The sequence below is a fragment of the Protopterus annectens genome, chromosome 2.part1 (genome assembly GCF_019279795.1).
Source record: "Protopterus annectens isolate FY-2018-M chromosome 2.part1, PAN1.0, whole genome shotgun sequence".
Classification (NCBI taxonomy): domain Eukaryota; kingdom Metazoa; phylum Chordata; order Ceratodontiformes; family Protopteridae; genus Protopterus; species Protopterus annectens.
In genome coordinates this window covers 1,080,829,807-1,080,852,759 of record NC_056729.1, presented here as the reverse complement: position 1 = coordinate 1,080,852,759, position 22,953 = coordinate 1,080,829,807, and the positions used below count along the sequence as shown (strand labels likewise).

Below are 22,953 nucleotides of genomic sequence, written 5' to 3'. Positions count from 1 at the left end.
TATATATATATATATATATATATATATATATATATATATATATATATATATATATATATATATATATATATATATATATATATATATATATATATATATATATAGATAGATAGATAGGTTTGCTATCAAAATCTAGCAAGATATGGAAATCTCAGAGTTAGTTATTTTAGTTATAAAGAGAAGGTAGGAGGCTTGTTTTTGCCAGGCTGTAGAGTGGTGATTCATCACTGGGACAAAGCAGACATTCCCTACGACTCCAAGAGCAGACTAAGTTATTTCTGACATTTATTTCGTTGAATTGCACTTCTTAATGCTTATAATTGTGATATACAGCCAATCTACTACATTTTGCACTGTTATAAAGCTTTTTTTTTACTGTTTCACTGCATTTGTGTACTGTTTTATACTGTTTTAACTGTATTTTTCATTGCTAGTGTTTCATTACTATAATTGCATTTTTACTGAATTACTTAACTGTAAACTGCTTTACATACTGAGAATTATATTTTCTTCTTGTGAGTACTCTTTCTTTGCTTTTCTGTGCATTGTTTGATGTTTTTGTGTTCTAGTCAGGTAGCATAGTCTGGACAGAGGCCTGCTGCTATCCAGGCCTCATTGTTTTGTTTGTCGAATTTTTTGTGTTTCTGGCAGCCATCTTCTGCTGATAGAGAACACAGAGCACTGTGTGTAAGATATTAACTGGAAATTTTCTCCATTTGTTAAGCATCTGTTTGTTCTGATTTCCTGCCAAGGAGTGTATCATATAACTGATTTGTTTGCAATTAAATGCATTCTCCAGAGTCTCCTAGCTCCTTTATCTGTTTAAAACTTTCATTTAGTGTCTCACTGCTGCTTTTATGCTGTGATAAACATTTCTTTAGTGTTTTCTGCCTAAAATAGTGTAGTTAGTAGCTGTAATAGATACTTGGTGGCTTTGCAGTTGCCCCCCCCCCGACTGTAAATTTGATCTGGGACATTCTTTCCAGTCTAGTGTCATTAGCCCATTCTACCTAATACAGAGAGAACATTTGAGAAGACCAACCCACTTAGGTTCTTAACCTTGAATTATATTCTGTTCCTGTTTTCTCTCTTTCCACTTCACTAAAAAAAAAAAAAAAAATAAAACTTTGCTAAAATCTCCTTGTGTTCCAACTGAGTATGCTTCTCAGCTGATAACTATATTTTTGGCACTTTTTAACTATTCAGATTTGAATAAAATAATAATTGAGTTCAGTATACAGTTTGAATAAATTGCATTTATTTAAACTGTATTTGCTTTAATATTGCTATACACACAAGTGTGCTAGCTTGCACTGCACTGTTTGTAATGCTGTTTTAGCTGCTTCTCCATAAAAAAATTCTAAGCTTGTTTCTTGCCTTTAATGTAACTAGTCTACTCCAGCTACAGATTTGCTGTTTCCAGGACTGTTTGTAAGCTTCTGTGCCCCCAAGCCTTTCTGTGTTGGAGGAAAGCCTTCTAGCTTATCATTGGGAGTGGTAAGCACTAGCTAGCCTATCTACCACAAGAGGAGTGGTTTCTGGCCCAGAAATTGTAGTTTATTGGCTGTTTGAGCAGTTTGTCCATATCTTTCAACTTTCTGGTTTAAAAGCCCACATTTGCGCTTGTTTTCCACCTTTCCTGTAACCAGTCTAGTCAAGATACAGATTTGCTGTATCCAGGACTGTTTCTAAGCTTCTGAGCCCCCCAAGCCTTTCTATGTTGGATGGAAACCTTCTAGCTTGCCAGTGCAAGTGGTAAGCACTAAGTAGCCTATCTACCACAAGAGAAGTGGTTTCTGCCTCAGAAATTGTAGTTTATTGGCCGTTTGGGCAGTTTTAAATCTCTTTCAACTATATTGTTTAAAAGGCCGTGTTTGTGCTTGTTTCCCTCCTTTCCTGTAACTAGTCTAGTCCAGATACAGACTTGCTATATCCAGTACTGTTTGTTGTAAGCTTCTGAATGGTGCCAAAGTCTACTTTTCAATTTTTGCTTGGATCTGCTAGTTCTCTCTTGTCCTGCACATTTACTACCTTATTAGTCTAGCACTTTACCAGACTTCTTGTAGAAATTATTGTGGCACACAAAAGTTCTACCAGCACTAAACGTTCTACAAGGAAACAGCTCCAGTACATATTATTAATGCCCACCCTTCCAGGCATGTTTAAAGGACAGTTCCTTGTACTTTCCTCTATTAACCTGGTGAACTTGGGCACCATGAGGCAATTTAGCAACTGCCTCATGTACACTGACAACCCTCTCCTCTTACCTCCCAATACTCAGACTTGCAAGAGATGCACTTATATATCCAAATTGGAAGCCTCTCACTCTCCAGCCAAGACTGGAACAGCTGGTCAAGAGGGGAAGGTCAACACTTAACACCACATCACATGGAACACATAGCCTTCCAGAACACACACCAGCACTGCCTTCACTTAAAAAAAAACAAACCACACACCCACTTTCGTGGAGGGTCTCAATAAAAATCTACCCAAACAGCAGAGACCTCCTAGGCAGAAATGCACTTGACCAGCACAAAACAACACTAATCATGAGATAACTCTCCTAAACAGTGTGCCACTCAATCAAAGCCCCTAATGCAAAACAGCATGCCAAACACACTAGTCATAGGTGACACAATAGTGAGGCACACTATCCCATGCACTAGGCTGAATAAGGAGAAAGTAGCAGTCAGCTGCCTTTCAGGTGCCAGGACCCACCACATAACACATGCACTCAGGTCCCTCGACCACAGGTACAAACATGACTTTGTCATTGTAGCTGTGGGTGTGAATGACCTTTGCCGTACCTCCCTGGACTACATGAAAAGAGACATGGAAAAGCTCTCAGATTATGTAGCCCAGGCAGGTATGGCCCTAACCCTGAGCAGCATCCTACCATCACCCAGAATGATACCACAGTACAAGCAGAAAATGAATGATTTCAACAATTGGCTAAGTTTCTGGTGTCATTCTAAGGTGATCCAGTATCTGTCTGCCTGGGATGACATGACTGACAGACCTCAATGTTTTGCAAGAGATGGCCTGCATCTGTCACCCCTGGGCTTCTAGATACTGGCCAAGAGTCTTGCCACCCCTATAGTGCCTTTTTTTGGTGGTGTTCCAAAGACCAAATTACCATTGCAACAGCTACAAACAAATGCAATCTGAGGGTCATGCTGCTCAACGGAAGAAGTCTAAATCTCAATATGTGCACAATCATAGCACTTTTTAAAATGGAGAACATTGACATTTTGTGCTGTAACAGAGACTTGGTTCAAAGCTGCAGAAAGCACCCCTGCACTACCAGACTATAACTCATTCCACACTTTAAGCCCCAGAACTTGGACTGAAGCTTCAAAGGCAGTGGTGTTTCCATATTCATAAAGGATGCACACACCTCCAGACTGGTAGTCCAACATAATACATCAGAGATACATCAGGTGCAGCTAACATTGGGTAAGACAGCAATTCAAGTCATAGCCTGCTATAAGTCCCCAACCATGTCCCAAGAATCAAACTCCACGTTCCTAAGCACGCTGGATAATATTAGGGCCCAACCTAACACTTTCATATTGGGTGACTTCAACTACCCCTCCATTAACTGGGAAAACTACTCATGTACCAATACACTTGTCCAACGTTTCCTGGAATTCATTAATTCTAGTGCCCTGGACCAGCTTGTTCTTATCCCCACTAGAGGTAGCAACATCCTTGACCAGGTCATTACTAACATGGGCGACCATTAGACACCAATAGTCAACTCCTCCCTCGTTAGATCCGAGCACAAACTAATCACCTTGGAAATCCACAACCTGAAACCCCCCCCCCCCCGCAAAGGTAACCACCATGAAAAACTTCTCCAAAGCTAACTTTGGGCTCCTAAAACAGAGGTGGCTAATTTCACAGCACCCATGCAAATGGAGAATAGTTGCATGACTGCTGAATCATACACCAATGCACTATACAAACACGTACACAAATGCATGGATCTCACCATACCCAATAGAACCAAGACGCTCTCCTCCCAAAAAAGGAAGTCAATCTAGTGGTCCCCTGTCATAAAGAAACTCTACAACAGGAGGAAACTGATGTGGAATAAGATGAAGTCCCAAGACTGGAAAAACTCCCTTATCAGCCTCAACAAAATGTTGAGATCCCTCATCAAATCCTCTAAAGCTAGCTATGAAAACAGAATTGCAGCAGATAGTAAAGACAACCACGAGGCCTTCTATAAGTTATGTAAAGAATCTCCATGGCAATACCCAGATTTGCTCTGAGCTACTGCACAATGGTACCTCCTATACTGAGCCAACAGATATTGCCAATATACTGGCCGACAGATTCAGTGCCAACTTTAACCCTCCCCACAAAGGACCAATCACAATACCAGTAGATTGCCAGCACCCAGTATTACTGCTGCACAGGTAAAAACAGCACTGTCCAAGGCCAAGAATACAGCTTCAATGGGATCTGACAATATCCGTGGCTGTGTTCTACATGAACTACAGAGTGAACTGGTACCCCACCTTTGTGACCTGTTCAATCGCAGCCTCACCATAGGTTTTGTCCTTACTGAATAGCACACTGCTACATTCATCCCTCTCCAAAAAGGAGGTGCGATAACAGACCCTGGGAACTATTGCCCCATTAGCCTGATGAGTCTGATATGCAAAGCTATGGAATGCATCATCATGGACTTAATAAAGAAGGATATAGGGAATCTCCAAACTCTGGATCCCACACAGTTTGGTTTTGTGAAGGGTAGATCATGCCTGTTCAACCTGGTCGACTTCTTGGAGTCAGTCACCAGAGCTGTGGATGAAGGCAAGGTGGTTCATACAGCCTATGTTGATACCATTTCCCCCCAGGAATCATAGAAAAACTCACTAGGCTAGGCATCAACCCCTATATCATTAGGTGGGTTGCAAATTGGCTCACAGATAGAACCCACAGTGTGAAAGTAGCTGACTCCAAGTCAGACTGCTGACCAGTCATGAGTGGAATCCCACAGGGTTCAGTCTTGGGTCCTCTCCTGTTTGGTATTTACTTCTCTGACGTCCAGGCCAACATGAAGAGACTCTGGCTGACAAAGTTCGCAGACGATTGCAAGTTAGGAGCTATTATTAACTCCCCAAGTGATGTTGACATCCTACAGAATGGCCACTGAGACCAACGACTGGTGTCAGAACCATGGCCTTAAGCTCAATGCCAAAAAATGTGCCATCATCCCCTTTGGGAAAAACCCAGTTCCCATGAATTAATACATCGATGGTAGTCCACTGAAGACAGAAGGTGTTATAAGACATCTGGGAACACAGGTTGACAGCAACCTTTCTTTTGACCACCACATTGCACTGTGGTCAGACAGTCCTTCTATGTGGCACATCTCATTACTAAAGGTTTTGCATCCAGGAAGAAAGAGGTCATTGTCTCCCTCCACTCTTCCCTCATTAGGCCAGTCATCAAATACAATGTCCCATTTGGCATGTACCTCACTAAACACCTGCAACTACTGGAGAGGCTGCAAAAGTACCTCACAAAGAGGAACCTAGGCCTTAAACATTTGCCCTATATGGACAGACTCAAAAAACTTCAACTATTTTCTGTTTCATATGGTCTACTTAGAGGGGATCTCTGCTTTACTTACAAAGCCATGTCTGACCAAGCAATGTTAGAACTGCTGCAACTAAAGAAATCCCAATCCCTCCACATCACATGCTCACATGCAGACAACTCAACCTCATTATCACAATCAACAGAACATGCTGGAGGAACAGGTTCATAACCCAGAGACTGGTCATGCTATAGAATAGACTTCCCATACATGTCAAACAGAGCACCTCACTGGCCCTCTTCAAGAGAGTTCTTGATGAGTGGATGGAAAATAGAAACTTCACCCTAGGAATCACTCCAGTGGCTTTACTTGACAGAGCCAGTGGGAACTAAGGTTGGGTGGCACAATGCCAGGGTAATCCTATGGGCTAATCTTGTAAAGGCTCCAGAGCCATTAGCCTAGCACATACCTATGAACCTATGAACCTATGAACCTATGATGTCAAATAAGTACACATACAAACGCACACACACACACACACACACACACACACACACACACACACACACACACACACACACACACACATACATATATATATATATATATATATATATAGAGAGAGAGAGAGAGAGAGAGAGAGAGAGAGAGACAGTATATATATATATATATATATATATATATATATATATATATATATTTATATATATAAAGATTAGTAGATAAGGAATTTTTAGCAACATGTTCAGCATTTTGTTTGGTATACTAAATTGTGTTTTGTAAGATGTGTATTGCTACCATAGCACTTGCTATTCAAATACTAGTATAGGACAGAATGGAGTATTATAGAACATCTGGTATCCAGAAACAATAAATGTCAAGTTCAATGTTATTAAAGGACTTGTAAACAAGCACCATAGAGTTAAAACCTATAAATAAACAGAAAAAATGTACATAATCAATGAAAATAATTTATGTATTTTATTTTTATTTTGTTTCCTCTGACTGTGTTTAGTAAAAAAGAAAAATTTCAGTGGAGACCCGTGGAGAAAAGCTCCAACATTTTTCAAGCATTTTTAACCATATATTCAGTCAGATATACAGTTATTTAATAACACTCATTAACAATTATACATACATTTGCTGATTATATTTCATTCATATGATGATAGAAGCTGCTATCACAGTTTAACATACATTTATCCATTAGTGTATGTTAAACATTGAGCATTTGAAGAGGTAAATTACTAGGTTTGTCAGATAGATACTAGATCATGCAATTTGTGCTTAGATAGTCAAAGAAACTGAGGTAATGGAAATCACTAGGTAGTGCAGAAAATGCTGATATTATAGTTGATGTGGGGTGTAGACCAGGCTCAGAGACAATTATATATGCCTATAATAAGGTTTACTAAAACAATAGAGGTGAGATGAGCAATCAACATGCTGGCAGTAAAACACAATAAACAGCTAGATATGTAGTGCTAATGTTAATCAATAAGCTGTGCTAATGCAAGCAGATGCATTTGAATGGACCTCTTAAATCACAGCAGTCTACGACACTCCCTCATCACCTTACAAGAAAGTTTCAGAGACATGGTCGTTGCCAAGGAATTGAAAACCAGATGCCTCTAAATGCACTCTGGGTACCTCCAGTAACTCTGGAAAAGATAAAATGAAGAGGCTGGAATGAACTGTAGGGTGTCAAGAGCTCTTTATACTGGGGTCACTTATCGCGGAGGGTTAAGTAAACTGACAACAAAACTTTAACAGGTAACAAAGATCAAATGACTGGCAATATAGGCAGTAAAACTGCAGACATATGAAAGAAATCCAGAGTACCAGTAAATTCAAGCTGTGGAATTCTAAACCAGTTGCAAACAATTAAGCTGTTTGTTAGCAAGTAACATTAAAATTAATTACATTAATAAATAAGTGAATGCACCATGGCATGCACCACCATAAAGACGTCTTCTAAACGAAAAAGATACTTAATATGGGAGTTGTTTATAAATATGAAAACAAGATGCTTTCAAGAGAGAAGACATGTATTACCCAAGTATGACTCTGTCATCTATAATTAGACAGAGATCTTTAACCTTCTCCATGAAAGCAAGGAAAACAAGTCTGTTTCCATTGACAGAAATGTTGAATAATATTGGTTGGTAAATGATACCAATGGTCAGACATAGGGCTAAAGATGTAGTAGTTAGAGTCTCTTAAGGTAGAGTGAATTGTTATGACATTTGTCTTGGATGTTTTAACCCTGAGATGATTGCCAATCACCGAATCTAGGATGCATTACAGGTTTTCCTCAAAAATATCTATTGAAGATAATTTTTCTTGAGGGAAGCAGAGCTATAGCTGTGTATCATTAACAAAACAAATATACTGAAGCCCGTTCTTTCTTATAAGCTCACCCAGTGGAACCTTGTGGAACTCCAGATGAGAAAAGATAAGAAGGTAGTTAATTTATCTCAGTCCCCAATCTGCTGAGTACAATATGACAGGTAGGAGGCCAACTGTCTGTGGACAGCTCCTGTAACTTCACAGTAAATTTAAAACTGATGCAGCAAAGTGGTATGATCCGTCTAGTTAAAAGGCAAAGATAGATTGTGGAGTCCCAGATGACAGAACTGCCATTGTATTCTCATTATTAGGAGGTCATTACACAACCATATAAGGGACATCTCAGTACTATGAGTAGTATAGAAGATAGAATGGATAGAGTCATGAGCACAGCATTCTTTAAGAACTGAATCAAATTATGTGAACAAACAATTTTCTCAATAACCATCCCAGTAAATGATTTGTTAGAGATAAGTAGTATTTATCCAACTCAGCATGATCAGATCAAGGCTAAATGAAAAAAAAGGGTAGAGCACCATGAAGACATTTTTCGATGATACAGTGTTACTGTCTAATGTTTAATACAGCTCTTATATTCTGACAACTTATTTCACTATTTTTGCACTGAGCATAAAGTCATAGTAATCTGGCAGTGTTCCACATTGTTGGGGTTATTCAAATTATAAATGATTCCTCTTTTAGTTCCCTTATTTCTCTTTTACATAATGTGTGGTTCTAAACAAGTCACTTAATCAGGCTGGACATGAATCTCGCTTGTGTAAAAATGTGTTTCACCAACTAGGTTTTCTCAATTTATAGCTCATTCAAACACAATGTCATACATATTGTTATAGCAGCATAGTTTATCACCTCCATAAATATACCATTACATAATTGATGTGGATAATATTATGAACATAATTGTTATGTGATCTAAAAATAACTGTGTTTTCTTTTCATAGGGCTTATTTATCTTGATCTTTGCAACCTTGTTAGATTCTAAGGTAAGTTATTAAAACTACAAAGCATAACTAGGGTCGTATGACAAGGAGCATTTACATTAACAATTAATTCCTTGTCATCATAGGTCAGACAAGCATTAAAGCAAAAAAGATTACTATCTATGCTGACAACAAAATCCACAAAGGTAAGCACTGCCTACTCCATATAATGAAATATGTTCAACATTCAAAAATATGGCTCAGAAAAAAATGCATATATTGTGTGATTTCCATTGCGCACACACATACACACACACACACACACACACACACACACACACACATATATATATATATATATATATATATATATATATATATATATATATATATGCATACACATCTACATGTATTTGTATAGCTGTATCTCGCATACACACACAATGGCTATATTGCCTGTTCACAGATGAAATGAGGGGTACAAATTTCCACTCAAGACATCTCAATCTCTTTGACAACACATATAGAGTCTGTTGGAAGAACAGGTGTAAATCACAGACAATTCCACTTCTTTAGAATCATCTTCCTGACCAAATAATGAAAAGTACTTTTCTAACACTATTTAAATGTAATGTGGACAACTTGATGGTAACCCTGGTTTAGTATCCTTGCCCCTCATGGATAGAGGCAGCATGTACATGTTCTGCTCATCTCTGGGTTAGTTGTACTTAAAAATATAAGGGGAATACACATGTCATAGGAATGCATGGGTAGGTCTTTAAACATCCTCACAGATTAAGAGCTAAGTAAGTACAGTAAGTACATTTGAATATATATACGGTATATATATATATATATATATATATATATATATATATATATATATATATATATATATATATACATATATATATGTGTGTGTGTGTGTGTGTGTGTGTGTATTAAATTGCATGACTATGAATTACACATCTGAGCATTTTCTCACAGCTCTGTTCAGTGCCCTTACCATCCAATGCTATAATGCAGTGCATATCCTACTAAATCATCCACAGCTGCAAACGTCCCCGACACACATATCCATGTGTGCTCACGCATGCTGACACACATGCATGTGAGCACATATATGTGTATGTGCAGACACACATACACACACACACACACACACACACACACACACACACACACACACACACACACACACACACACACAAAACTGATATTATGCACATACCTTGGACATTATTTGAAAACGAAGGCTAAGAAGAGCTATGTCATATGGTACAGGATCTATCTAGTCACCCTGTCCCTGAGTGATAGCGTAGACCAAACATGCACACATAGGAAAATGTTATATACAGACACAATGACACTGAAACACAGTTACACAGATACACAGACCCATACACACAGACTCCACACATATATTACCTGCATACTCTGTAACCACAAGGTATGGTTCATAGGTTCATAGGTTCATACTAGGCTATCTGCCCTAGGGCATTTATAAGCCTAGCCAGAGTGTGTATGGCTTTCGCCACCCATTTTAAATTAATTTTGCTATGCCCTTTTTCGAGGTTAGTATACTGTGCCTCTGTCTAACAGTGACACAGAAGTGATACCCGGGATAAACCTACGATCTCCCATCCACTCATCAAGATTCCTCTTGAAGAGAGTCAATGAGGGACTCTGCCTAACCTGGACTGGAATTTTATTCCAGAGTGAAGGGAGCCTCTGGGTTATGAATCTGTCCCTCCAGCATGTCCTATTTATTTCAGTGCTGAGGTTTAAGTCCCTCGAGCACGTAGCTCGATGGGATTTGGATTTTCTGAGGTGCAGTATGTCCATTAATTCCGGGTTGGACATGGCTTTATACGTCAGGCACAGATCGCCTCTGAGCAGGCGGTATGCCACTGAGTAGAGCTGGAGTTTCTTTAACCGGGCAGCATACGGCATCTGTTTGAGCCCCTTGATCCTCTTGGTGAGGTACTTTTGAGGTCTTTCCAGTTGCTGCAGGTGTCTGGTAAGGTACATCCCAAAAGGGGCATTGTACTCAATTATGGGCCTGATGAGGGATGAGTAAAGAGGCACGATGACCTCCCCTGATCTAGATGTGAATCCCTTCATGATTAGGTGGGCTATATAAAATGTTTTTCTAACCACTTTGGCCACGTGGTTGTCAAATGAGAGATTGCTATCAACTTGGGTCCCCAGGTCCCTAATTACTTCTTCTGTACTTAATGGATTACCACCTATGTGGTAATTTGTGGGCACTTTGTTTTTGCCAAAGGGGATGACTATACACTTTTTGGCATTTAGCTTGAGGCCATGGCTCTGGCACCACTTGACTGTTTCTATGAGGCCCTTTTGGAGGATGCTTGTGTCGGCTGGAGAGTCTATTATGGCACCCAGTTTGCAGTCATCTGCGAACTTGGTCAGCCACAGTACTTCCATGTTGGCCTGTACCTCCGAGAACTATATACCGAACAAGAGAGGTCCCAAGACTGAGCCTTATGGGACGCCACTTGTAACTGGTTTGGAGTCTGACATGGCTCCAGCTATTCTAACTATGTGGATTCTGTCCTTGAGCCAGTTTGCAACCCATCTAGTGACACAGGGGTTTATATTTAAGCTGGTGAGCTTATCTATAATGCCTGAGTGGGGTATTGTATCGAAGGCTTTTGCGAGGTCCAGGTAGGCTGTGTGGACCACCTTCCCCTTGTCAATGGCCTTGGTGACTGTTTCAAAGAAATCGACCAGGTTTAAGAGGCAGGATCTGCCCTTAACAAAGCCGAACTGGGTAGGATCCAGTGTCTGTAGGTCCCCAATATCTTTATTTATAAGGTCCATGATGATCCTTTCCATAGCTTTGCAGACCAAGCTAGTGAGACTTATGGGGCGATAGTTTCCAGGATCTGTTGAGGCACCACCTTTGTGGAGAGGGACCACTGTTGCTGTACGCCACTCTTTGGGTACATATCCTGTAGTAAGGCTGAGATTGAACAGTAGTTTTAGGTTTGGGTTTAGCTCTTCTTGGAGTTCATGTAGGACGCAGCCCGGGACACCATCTGGTCCCATTGATGCTGTGTTTCTTGCTTTGGAGAGGGCAGGTCTTACCTGAGCATCTGAGATGTCAGGGGGGCAGCACTCTACTGGGATAGATATTAGCCCTTTTGGTGGGGAGGGGGGGTGTTTGCGCTGAACCTGTCTGCTAGGATGTTGGCAATGTCTGTGGGTTCGGTGTATTTTTTGTCATTTTGGACTAATTCTGAGCATATCTGGGAATTCCCACCCAGGTTCCTAACATAACTAAAGAAAGCCTTGTGATTATCCTTAGTGTCCTGTGCAATTTTTCTCTCGAAGCTGGCCTTGGACAATTTTATGAGTGCCCATAGTTTTTTGCTAATACTGATCAGAGATGCCTTCCCTTTTTGGGATTTTGCTCTGTCATGTAGTAGCTTCCTCCTTCTATTGTATAGTTTGTTTATGGCTGGGGTCCACCAGACAGGACGTCTGCCTTTGGAGGATTGGGTCTTGGTTTTATTTGGGATTGCATGATCCTTGCATTCCTGAAGGTGTTCATAGAATGCGTTTATAAAGGATTTTGTGGTCTGGGCCATTTTATCCACAGGCCCGGGGGCTTTGAAGGATTCCACCTTGGTTTTGAGGAGTGTGAAATTTGCTTTAGAGAAGTTTTTCACTGTGGTTTTCTGGGCATGGGGTGGGGTCGGGATGTGAATATCCAGTGAGATTAGTTTATGGCCTGATCTTACCAGTGAGGGATACATTTCTGGTCTGGAGCATAGAGTCCACATGTTGGTGTTGATCAGGTCCAGTATGTTTTCCCCTCTTATGGGAGTGGTAACAAGTTGTTCCATATCATTTGAGTTTATAAATTCTAGGAACCTTTGGGCTAGGGTGTTGGAGCTAGAGTAATGCTCCCAGTCTATGGTTGGGTAGTTAAAGTCACCCAATATAATGGTGTTTGGAGAGACCTTCATATTTTCCAGTGTTCTCAGGAAGGCCGAGTGGGGTTCCTGGGTTTGGGAGGGTGGTCTGTAGCAGGCTATAAACTGGAAGGCAGTTTTACCCACTGTTAGTTGCACATGGATAGTCTCTGATGCTTCGTGCTGTGCCACCAACCTGGAGGTGTGGGTATCTTTGACGAATATTGATACTCCCCCACCTTTTGTGGTTCGGTCCAAGTTCTGGGGCCGAAAAGCATGGTATGAGGTATAACCTGGTAGTGCTGGGGTGCTCTCGAGAGCCTTGAACCAGGTTTCTGTTACTGCACAGATATCGATGTTCTCCATGCTAAGGAGAGTTTCGAGTGCATGCATCTTGAGGTTTAGACTTCTGGTGTTGAGTAGCATTACTCTTAGTTTCTTATCCCTTGTGATACCTATGGAGGTGGGTTTGTCTTTTGAGCCTTGCCTAAAAAAGGCACTATGGGGGTAGCAAGAGCCTTTGCCAATATCCAAAAGCCCAGGGGTGACAGGTGCAAGCCGTCCCTAGCGAAGCATCGTGGCTTGTCGAGCATGTCATCCCAGGCTGACAGGCATTAGATACCCTTTGAATGACACCAATACTTAAGCCAATTGTTGAAATTGATAATCTTGTCTTCATACTGTGGCATCATTCTTGGTGAGGGTAAGATGCTACTCAAGGTCAGGGTCATACCGGCCTGGGCTACATGCTCAGAGAGCTCCTCTATGTCTCTTTTCATGTAGTCCAGGGAGGTACGTCTCAGGTCATTCACACCAGCATGGACAATGACTGAGTCATATTTGTACTTGCCTTGGAGTGACCTGAGTGCTCGTATTATGTGGCGGATCCTAGCGCCCGATAGGCAGCTCACCGTGACCTTCTCCTTGTTTAGCCTGGTGAGCGAGACGTCAGTGTGCCTGATGATAGAGTCACCTATTACAAGTGTATCAGGTGTGTTGTTTAGCCTTAAGGGCTGTGACTGTTCAGCACACTGGCTTTGTGAGCTATGTGTTGCACGTGTTTTGTTTTGGGGTAGCGGTTGCTTGGGTGTCTGCTTTGGAGGTCTCTGCTGCTTAGGCAGATTTTTATTTAGAGCCTGCAAGTATGTTTTTGTGTGTTTATGTGTTTGGTTTGCTGTCATGGTAGGTCTATGTGAGACTGGAATTGTAGTGAGTGTGGTTTCCTTCTCCTCCTGACTGGTTACGCCAGTACTGAGTTGAGAGAGCTTAGCCTCCAGTTTGGCTATATGGTTGCATCTCTCACATGTGTTGGAATTTGTTGGGAGGAGGAGAGGGTTGTCTGTGTACATTAGGCAGTTGTAACATTGCCTCAAGATTCCCAGGTTCACCAGCTGGACCGGAGAGGAGATTGACAACTGACCTTTGGACATGCTAGAATAGTATTGGGAATTCCTTTATAATTGAAAAAAAGGGCCAATGGGGAACAAGTTACTCAAGGGGAGTTTGTGAGGGTGTAGTGCTTTTAATTTTTTAGTGCTGACTTATATAATTGCTTTAGTGAGCAAGTGCTAGGCTTTAGTGTAGGAATAGGGTAGTGCTAGGCTTTAGCGTAGGAATAGGGTGTTTATTATGAGAACTAGATCAGTTCTAAGGCTCAAACCCAAATAAGCGGTGCTGCTCGATGGTAAGCAGTGGCCATACAACAAGCGCACACAGGCACGTGCACACACACACACACACACACACACACACACACACACACACACACACACACACACACACACACACACACACACACACACACACACACACACACACACACACACACAGTCCCATATAAGTATTCACTACTTACTTTGACCGACAGTCTGCACAGAGTTCAGCTATTCCCCTTCCCCAAGTGTCCCAGGCCTTTAAAAGCATTCCTCACAATGACATCATACAAAAGCTAAATGGTTTACACATCGACACACATGTAATAAGATTAAAAGCAAAGTGGCTGAAAGACAGATGCCATTCAGGATGAGTTAGAGGTACCTCAGTAGAAAGCATGAAAGCAACCAGCGATGTCCTTCAGGGCACTGTGCTGGAAACTCTATTTTTGGAATTTACTTTTCAGATTTCTAAGCAGAGAGCTAAGACCTCTAGCTAACACTGTTTGTAGACAATTGCAAACTGGGGGTGGTTGTTGTTAAAGTCATTCTATGATACACAAGCCCTCCAGAAATAACTCTCCCCAGTAAAAGTTTTGTGGACTAAAAGTGGGCTAAAACTAAATGCAAAAAAAATGTATTATCATCACTTTTCGTAGACAACCCTTGCACTCATTGTAGCAAGTAGACAACACAACTCTGCAAAACGAAAGTGTAGTTAGGGACCTAGGTACTTGGGTTGACAGCTCCCTCTGTTTGGCCATTATGCAGAAGCAGTTGTTAGGAATTCCTTTTATTTAAACAGCTAATTGCCAGAGGAGTATCATCAAGGCCTAAGGCAATAATCACGCACTTATACTCAGCATTTATAAACCAATTATTGAGTACAATGACCCTTTTAGTATGTGTGTCTCTGAAGACCTCAAAGTTTCTTAACCAAAAAGATCACAGGGCTAACATCCCGAGCTACCGAGAGATGCTGGAAGCTCTATAACTTTACTCAGTGTGACTTTTGAGAGGACAGCTTTGTCTCACTTACCATGTCATTAGGCACTCAATTATCCTCAACGTCTATATTTTATGCAATTCCAGTATCAACACCAATACAAGAACCAGGGATATAAATCTTCACTAAAAGAAAAATAAAACATGGTGGATGGAAAGTGTTATAATCCAGCACCACTCAAACCTGTGGAATAAACTTCCCATGCATGTTAAGCAGTGCAGCTCATTAGGGGGAATTCAATAAAGCCTACACGGATTAATTTTCCATGTGGGCATAGTGGCACAGAGCTTACACGGAAGTAAGCAGCTGCATCATCCAGTAAACAGAGCTGAGGGGTGTTCACAAACATGGCAACACAGAAGTGTCCATGGCATAGAGGGCAGAGTCTATGTCAACCACATGGGGTATCACTCCATCAACTGCCAGGCAGGTGCAATGCCCTGAGCATTATCATTATTGTGTGTGCTAGCAGCCCTGGCAGTTATCATGACTCCCATATCTGGCATGAATCACAACTGTACCAGATGTTTGCCGTGGGGAACATCCCATGCAGTCATCTACTGGGGGAAGCTGGCTACTCATTGGAACAGTGCAAGATGACACCCATCAGAAATGCACACACACCTACTGAAGAATGCCATAATGAGGACACTCACAAACTAGGAACGTCATAGAGTGTGTGTTTGGGCTGCTCAAGTCATGGTTCCGGTGCCTTGATATATCTGGTGGAGCCCTGCAGTACTCTCCAGCTGCATGTGCACAGATGTTCAGAGTATGTGCCATGCTACACAATATGATCCCGTGGAAACAGTCATGGCAGGATCTTCACAGGAAAGGGACACACAACCCCCCACCAATGCCAAGGTCCCCACAGCCACACCCACAGGGGACGTTGCAGGAGTATCCCCCTGAGGCTGTCTCTGTAGGCAGATGTAGACTTGCCCAATATGCCCTGGGCTTGTCAAAGAGGCAACACATAGCACATGCACTGACAACCTAGGGTCTTACGGACTGGCGTCTTACTCTGACTCACATACATAGTAAAAAGGATGCCAGATATACCACACAACCTGTACCTTACCATGTACTGGCTATGTATGGTGTGCATCAGACAGAGTCAGCTCTGCAACGCAAGTATCTTAACTGTTGTATTCACAAGGTAAGTCACTGTCCTTTACAACAAATGTACTGGGTTCTAGACTATGGTAGCATATGTATATGTATATGTACGGACCTGCTGAATGTATGCAAGGGAATAGAGTGGGCTACTGGGCTACTTGCAGAGAACTAACAGCTATGCGGGACAACAGGTACTCTCTCCAATACTGACTGCCCTATAATATGCATTAGGCCACAAGGCAGCAAAACTCACTGCAGTATGCAAGGGAAATGCCAAACAGCAGGGTCATAGGACAGACGCATGACTGCCAACGCTAGAGACCCCTAGCCCCAACACATTAGTGTTCCCCTACAACTGCAGTAACAGTATGTTTGCAAGGATATATCAGCAGACCACACAATCCCAGGGCTGTCCCAAACAACCTGTGTACATGTTCTATTTTCCACAATATGCAGGGGTCAAAGTGTATCTCTGTCTGCTGTTGATAGGGAGAGGAATTAAACACACTTTCAGTGGGCTAAGTACAGCATGACTGATGGTGTTCATGGTTCAAAATTGGCTGCATCTACAACTTTTGCATGTCAGGTACTTTTATGGTACATTCAAGCAACAAAATAAGACCAAAAAACAACCCGAAGGCAAAACCACAAATAGTCAGATAGCAGAAACCAAACCTCAGCTCGAGCAGGGCCAAATAACGTTCCACAACACTTCTTGTAGGTTAAAAAACACTGGTTTAATGTTCACAAACAAATCCACAAAAACGAACTCCTAGTTACAAGGCAAACTCCTGGTTAAGCGCTTTCATCTGAAGGACTCAGATTTCATCAGAACCAATATTCAACATATTGATTACATTTTATATGAAAAATGGCGCCAAAAAACTTAATTAGAATCATTTCTTAAAGATACATGTCCAAAATACACTTTAATACAGTTACTAATACCTTATTTTATACTGAGAAATGACAGTTAATAACTGCTGTTACTTGATTCTCAAAAAATGAGAAAGTAATATAGCATTATAAAGAAGTACAAAGTGAACAATGCTTATAAAAATTAGTATATTAATAAATATAATAAATACTATTTAAATATTATTATTAAAAGTTGTTTAAAAATACCGTAATAAAATCTGTATGTATGTAGAAATACGTGAATATGTAGTAGGAAATTGATACATAAATTACAACTAACAACAAAAAATAGACATGAAAAATGGTAATTAAAATTATAAAAATCCTGTCTTGGGCTTATACCCTGTCCAGACTTAAAAATGGCTTAATACTAATAAAGTCATTTAAACCAGGTGCAGTGGTGGCGTCACAATATATCTGCCACTCACTTTCTTTGTATGCTAACCATGTTTTCCAATTACCACCATAAGATGTTTTTTCTACCTGGTCTATAATCATAAATCTGAAAGTATGGTCATCACCCTTCTCCAAGATATGCTTACTAAGAGCATTTTTTGTATCTTTCTTCTTGATTTTGTAAAGATGTTCGTATATTCTGGTCTTAAATTTTCTCTCTGTCTTGCCTATATAATAGGCAGGACAGAGAGAACAATTGGCCAGATAAACAACCCTCTGACTGTGACAATTTCCAGCTATACTCCTACACCTGGTTCTCATCATATTGTCTAGAGTGACCACACATTCATCATTAATACTTTTACATTGCTTGCAAGAACCATATTTTTTCGTAGCCTCTCTTTTCCTTTTTGTCCCACCCAACGCATTAACTTCCAAAAGTTTTTTCAAGTTAAGTGCGGTTTTGTAGACACAAACAGGGTTCTTGTCGAGATTTGTCAAATTACTGTCAGGAATATTCAGTAGTTCCCAATGCCTTTTTATTATTTTTTTTACCAAGTTTGAAAAAGGACTAAACATAATAATGCAGACTGTCCTGCTAATTTGGGAATTTTTCTTTTTATTTTCTACTAAATCCTGACCTAACAATGGTTTATATTTCGTACCCCAATTTCCTTTAACGTAATTAGCCACATCCTGTACCATTCTTTTTGGGTACTTTCTGTCCAAAAACATCCTTGAAATATTTACTATTTCTCTTTCCATACTCTCCCTAGAAGAGCTCATCCTCACTGCACGGATGAACTGGCCCTTGATCACATTTTTGAACACATGTTGTGGATGGCAACTACTGAATTCTATATAGTCGTTTGAAAAAGTAGACTTTCTATATATTTGTGAAGAAAAGCCATCTGGGGTGGTACTAATAAAAGTGTCTAAGTATGGTATACCAATTTTATCTACCTTATATGTGAACTTTAAAAAATCGGTACTGGAATTTATGTAGTCCATAAAAGACCTAATATCTTCTGAGGGCCCCTTCCAGATAATGAACAAGTCGTCCAAATATCTGGAATAAAGGGAAATGTGTTTGAAAAATTGACAAGGGAACAAGAACCTATTTTCCCATTCTAGCATGACCAGGTTGGCAAATATGGGGGCACAAGATGCCCCCATAGCCACTCCCCTGGTCTGCCTAAAGTGTTCTCCTTCATGAAGGATGTAATTGTGGTCAAGAATAAGCCCCATCATGTCCAGTATCAGGCTAATTCTGTCCCAGCTTAACCCTGAATACTTTTTCAAACTTTGTTCAAAAAATTCCAACCCTGTAGAAGCTGGAATACATGAAAACAAATCTTTCACATCTATAGTTAAGAATGTAAGATTTTTAGACCAAACATCCGGTGTAATTCTACTCAAAAATTCCCAAGAGTCTTTTATCATATGGGGAACTTTACTATATATATGTTTGGTCCAGTGGTCAATAGTAACTCCCATATTGTATGTCTTCGAATGTGAACCAGAAATAATGGGTCTAAAGGGTGGGGTGTCTATACATTTATGAATCTTGGGGATTCCGAAAATCCTAGCAATCCTTGGGAACTCATTCCTCAAAAAATTGTAGAGTTCTTCAGATATACGATTATCTAACAAATATTCTTCTATTATTAAATCAATTCTATGATGTCCAATATTTATCTGGTTTATTGAAATTTCTTCATAATTTTCTGAGTTAAACAGTATGTCCTGAATTGCCTTATTGTAATTTTCTGAATCAAAAATGACAATACCCCCTCCCTTGTCTGGTTTCATTAATCTAATATTCTTATTGTTGACCACATTTTGCAAACATTCTCTCTCCCCTCTAGTCAAGTTGTCTTCAAAGGGGGCACTAGATTTGTTTTTGGAAATAATACTCCTATTTAGTCTGTAAATGTCTCTACACACCATTTTTTCAAATATTCCTACTTGAGGGTGAGGATTAGGTATATACGTACTCCTTTTCTTGAGTCTCTCTTCCTTCTGTTTTGTTCCTTAGTCAGAGTCGCCTTTGAATTGTACAGCCAAGTTGATTCTCCTACAAAATAACTTAATTTCCTTAATTGTGTCTACTAACTTAAAATTGACAGACGGGATGTACTTCATTCCTTTACTAAATAACTGAAAAAATTCATTTGTAATAAAGAAGTTAGTGTAATTATATACTTTAAAACCTGCAAAGGAAAGAACTGAGGGACCCTGATTATTTATGACTTCCATATTCATAATTAATTGCCCTTTTGGACTATTGTCCATCCCTTGAGCTGCCATGTCTCTGTCCTTGTGACCCGATGAGTCCAAAGTCAGAGAATCGTTGTTTGAAAGTGTAGTATCACAAACTAAAACTTCATCTTTGTTAAAAATAACATCCTTTTTCACCTTTACTATTTCCTCTGATATTGTTTGGGTGCAGGGTGATGTCTCCCCCCTTGAAAATTTAAATTTTCTTCAAACCTCTCCATCCCGTTATAAAAATTCATACCTATGACTTCTTGTCCATGGTTAACTTTCCTACCCTCTAATGGACGTGGCCAAGTATATACTTTATGTTCCCTATACAGGCACATGTCCCTATCAATTTTCTTCAATTTCCTACTATATACAGATTTGGCTTTGTTTTCAGCATGTAAAAACTGCTTTTGATATAAATCTTGCCATTCATCAAATCTGTTATTGTTCACTATCTCTTCATTCAAAGTTTCCACTTCATTTAATAAAAGGGAAATTTTCCCATCATTATATTTGATCAGTTTCTTAATATAACAAAACCCGAACTCATCAAACATTTCATTAAAATCACACTTTACATCGTCTTCATACTTTAAACCAAGGGGTAATTTAAAAAATCTAATCCCCTTTGGGACAATGCCCATAGTTAAGCATTTCCCCAAATAAGCATTGTCAATTTTTGCACATTTCAGTAAAATTAGTTTTTTACCTAAAACAGTAATCTTATCTTTTATATATTCAGAAGGGTATGCTTTTCTTTCCTTAAATATGTTGTTATTAACCCCTTCAGAAAAGTAATCTCTTTCTTCATTCAAAAAATCATTTAAAAAGTCATTTCCATCATTATTTATACATTGCTGTTTGACATGTTTAAAACTGTTTTTACAATTAGAACTCATAGCACAGTCTCTTAGTTCTGTACCTTGTTTTGTCACTAGTCCATTAGACATAGTTGCTGCATACGATTTAGTTAGCGTTTTTGTTCTTGTTCCCTTGTCAATTTTTCAAACACATTTCCCTTTATTCCAGATATTTGGACGACTTGTTCATTATCTGGAAGGGGCCCTCAGAAGATATTAGGTCTTTTATGGACTACATAAATTCCAGTACCGATTTTTTAAAGTTCACATATAAGGTAGATAAAATTGGTATACCATACTTAGACACTTTTATTAGTACCACCCCAGATGGCTTTACTTCACAAATATATAGAAAGTCTACTTTTTCAAACGACTATATAGAATTCAGTAGTTGCCATCCACAACATGTGTTCAAAAATGTGATCAAGGGCCAGTTCATCCGTGCAGTGAGGATGAGCTCTTCTAGGGAGAGTATGGAAAGAGAAATAGTAAATATTGCAAGGATGTTTTTGGACAGAAAGTACCCAAAAAGAATGGTACAGGATGTGGCTAATTACGTTAAAGGAAATTGGGGTACGAAATATAAACCATTGTTAGGTCAGGATTTAGTAGAAAATAAAAAGAAAAATTCCCAAATTAGCAGGACAGTCTGCATTATTATGTTTAGTCCTTTTTCAAACTTGGTAAAAGAAATAATAAAAAGGCATTGGGAACTACTGAATATTCCTGACAGTAATTTGACAAATCTCGACAAGAACCCTGTTTGTGTCTACAAAACTGCACTTAACTTGAAAAAACTTTTGGAAGTTAATGCGTTGGGTGGGACAAAAAGGAAAAGAGAGGCTACGAAAAAATGTGGTTCTTGCAAGCAATGTAAAAGTATTAATGATGAATGTGTGGTCACTCTAGACAATATGATGAGAACCAGGTGTAGGAGTATAGCTGGAAATTGTCACAGTCAGAGGGTTGTTTATCTGGCCAATTGTTCTCTCTGTCCTGCCTATTATATAGGCAAGACAGAGAGAAAATTTAAGACCAGAATATACGAACATCTTTACAAAATCAAGAAGAAAGATACAAAAAATGCTCTTAGTAAGCATATCTTGGAGAAGGGTGATGACCATACTTTCAGATTTATGATTATAGACCAGGTAGAAAAAACATCTTATGGTGGTAATTGGAAAACATGGTTAGCATACAAAGAAAGTGAGTGGCAGATATATTGTGACGCCACCACTGCACCTGGTTTAAATGACTTTATTAGTATTAAGCCATTTTTAAGTCTGGACAGGGTATAAGCCCAAGACAGGATTTTTATAATTTTAATTACCATTTTTCATGTCTATTTTTTGTTGTTAGTTGTAATTTATGTATCAATTTCCTACTACATATTCACGTATTTCTACATACATACAGATTTTATTACGGTATTTTTAAACAACATTTTTAATAATAATATTTAAATAGTATTTATTATATTTATTAATATACTAATTTTTATAAGCATTGTTCACTTTGTACTTCTTTATAATGCTATATTACTTTCTCATTTTTTTTGAGAATCAAGTAACAGCAGTTATTAACTGTCATTTCTCAGTATAAAATAAGGTATTAGTAACTGTATTAAAGTGTATTTTGGACATGTATCTTTAAGAAATGATTCTAATTACGTTTTTTGACGCCATTTTTCATATAAAATGTAATCAATATGTTGAATATTGGTTCTGATGAAATCTGAGTCCTTCAGATGAAAGCGCTTAACCAGGAGTTTGCCTTGTAACTAGGAGTTCGTTTTTGTGGATTTGTTTGTGAACATTAAACCAGTGTCTTTTAACCTACAAGAAGTGTTGTGGAACGTTATTTGGCCCTGCTCGAGCTGAGGTTTGGTTTCTGCTATCTGACTTTTATGGTACATGTCTCACAGACTGTCAATATGCCACAATCTG

At 39.4% G+C, this 22,953-nt stretch overlaps 1 protein-coding gene across 1 annotated transcript in view; it reads left to right on the top strand.

Annotated features, from left to right (window-relative positions):
- Window positions 1–22,953, top strand: part of LOC122794936 (adhesion G-protein coupled receptor F1-like) — a 596,440-nt gene that overhangs the window by 542,873 nt on the left and 30,614 nt on the right. Inside the window, exons 7-8 of the mRNA XM_044063531.1 lie at window positions 8,866–8,907; window positions 8,991–9,050. Coding sequence (XP_043919466.1) covers window positions 8,866–8,907; window positions 8,991–9,050 — 102 coding nt within the window. The remainder of the gene's footprint in view (window positions 1–8,865; window positions 8,908–8,990; window positions 9,051–22,953) is intronic.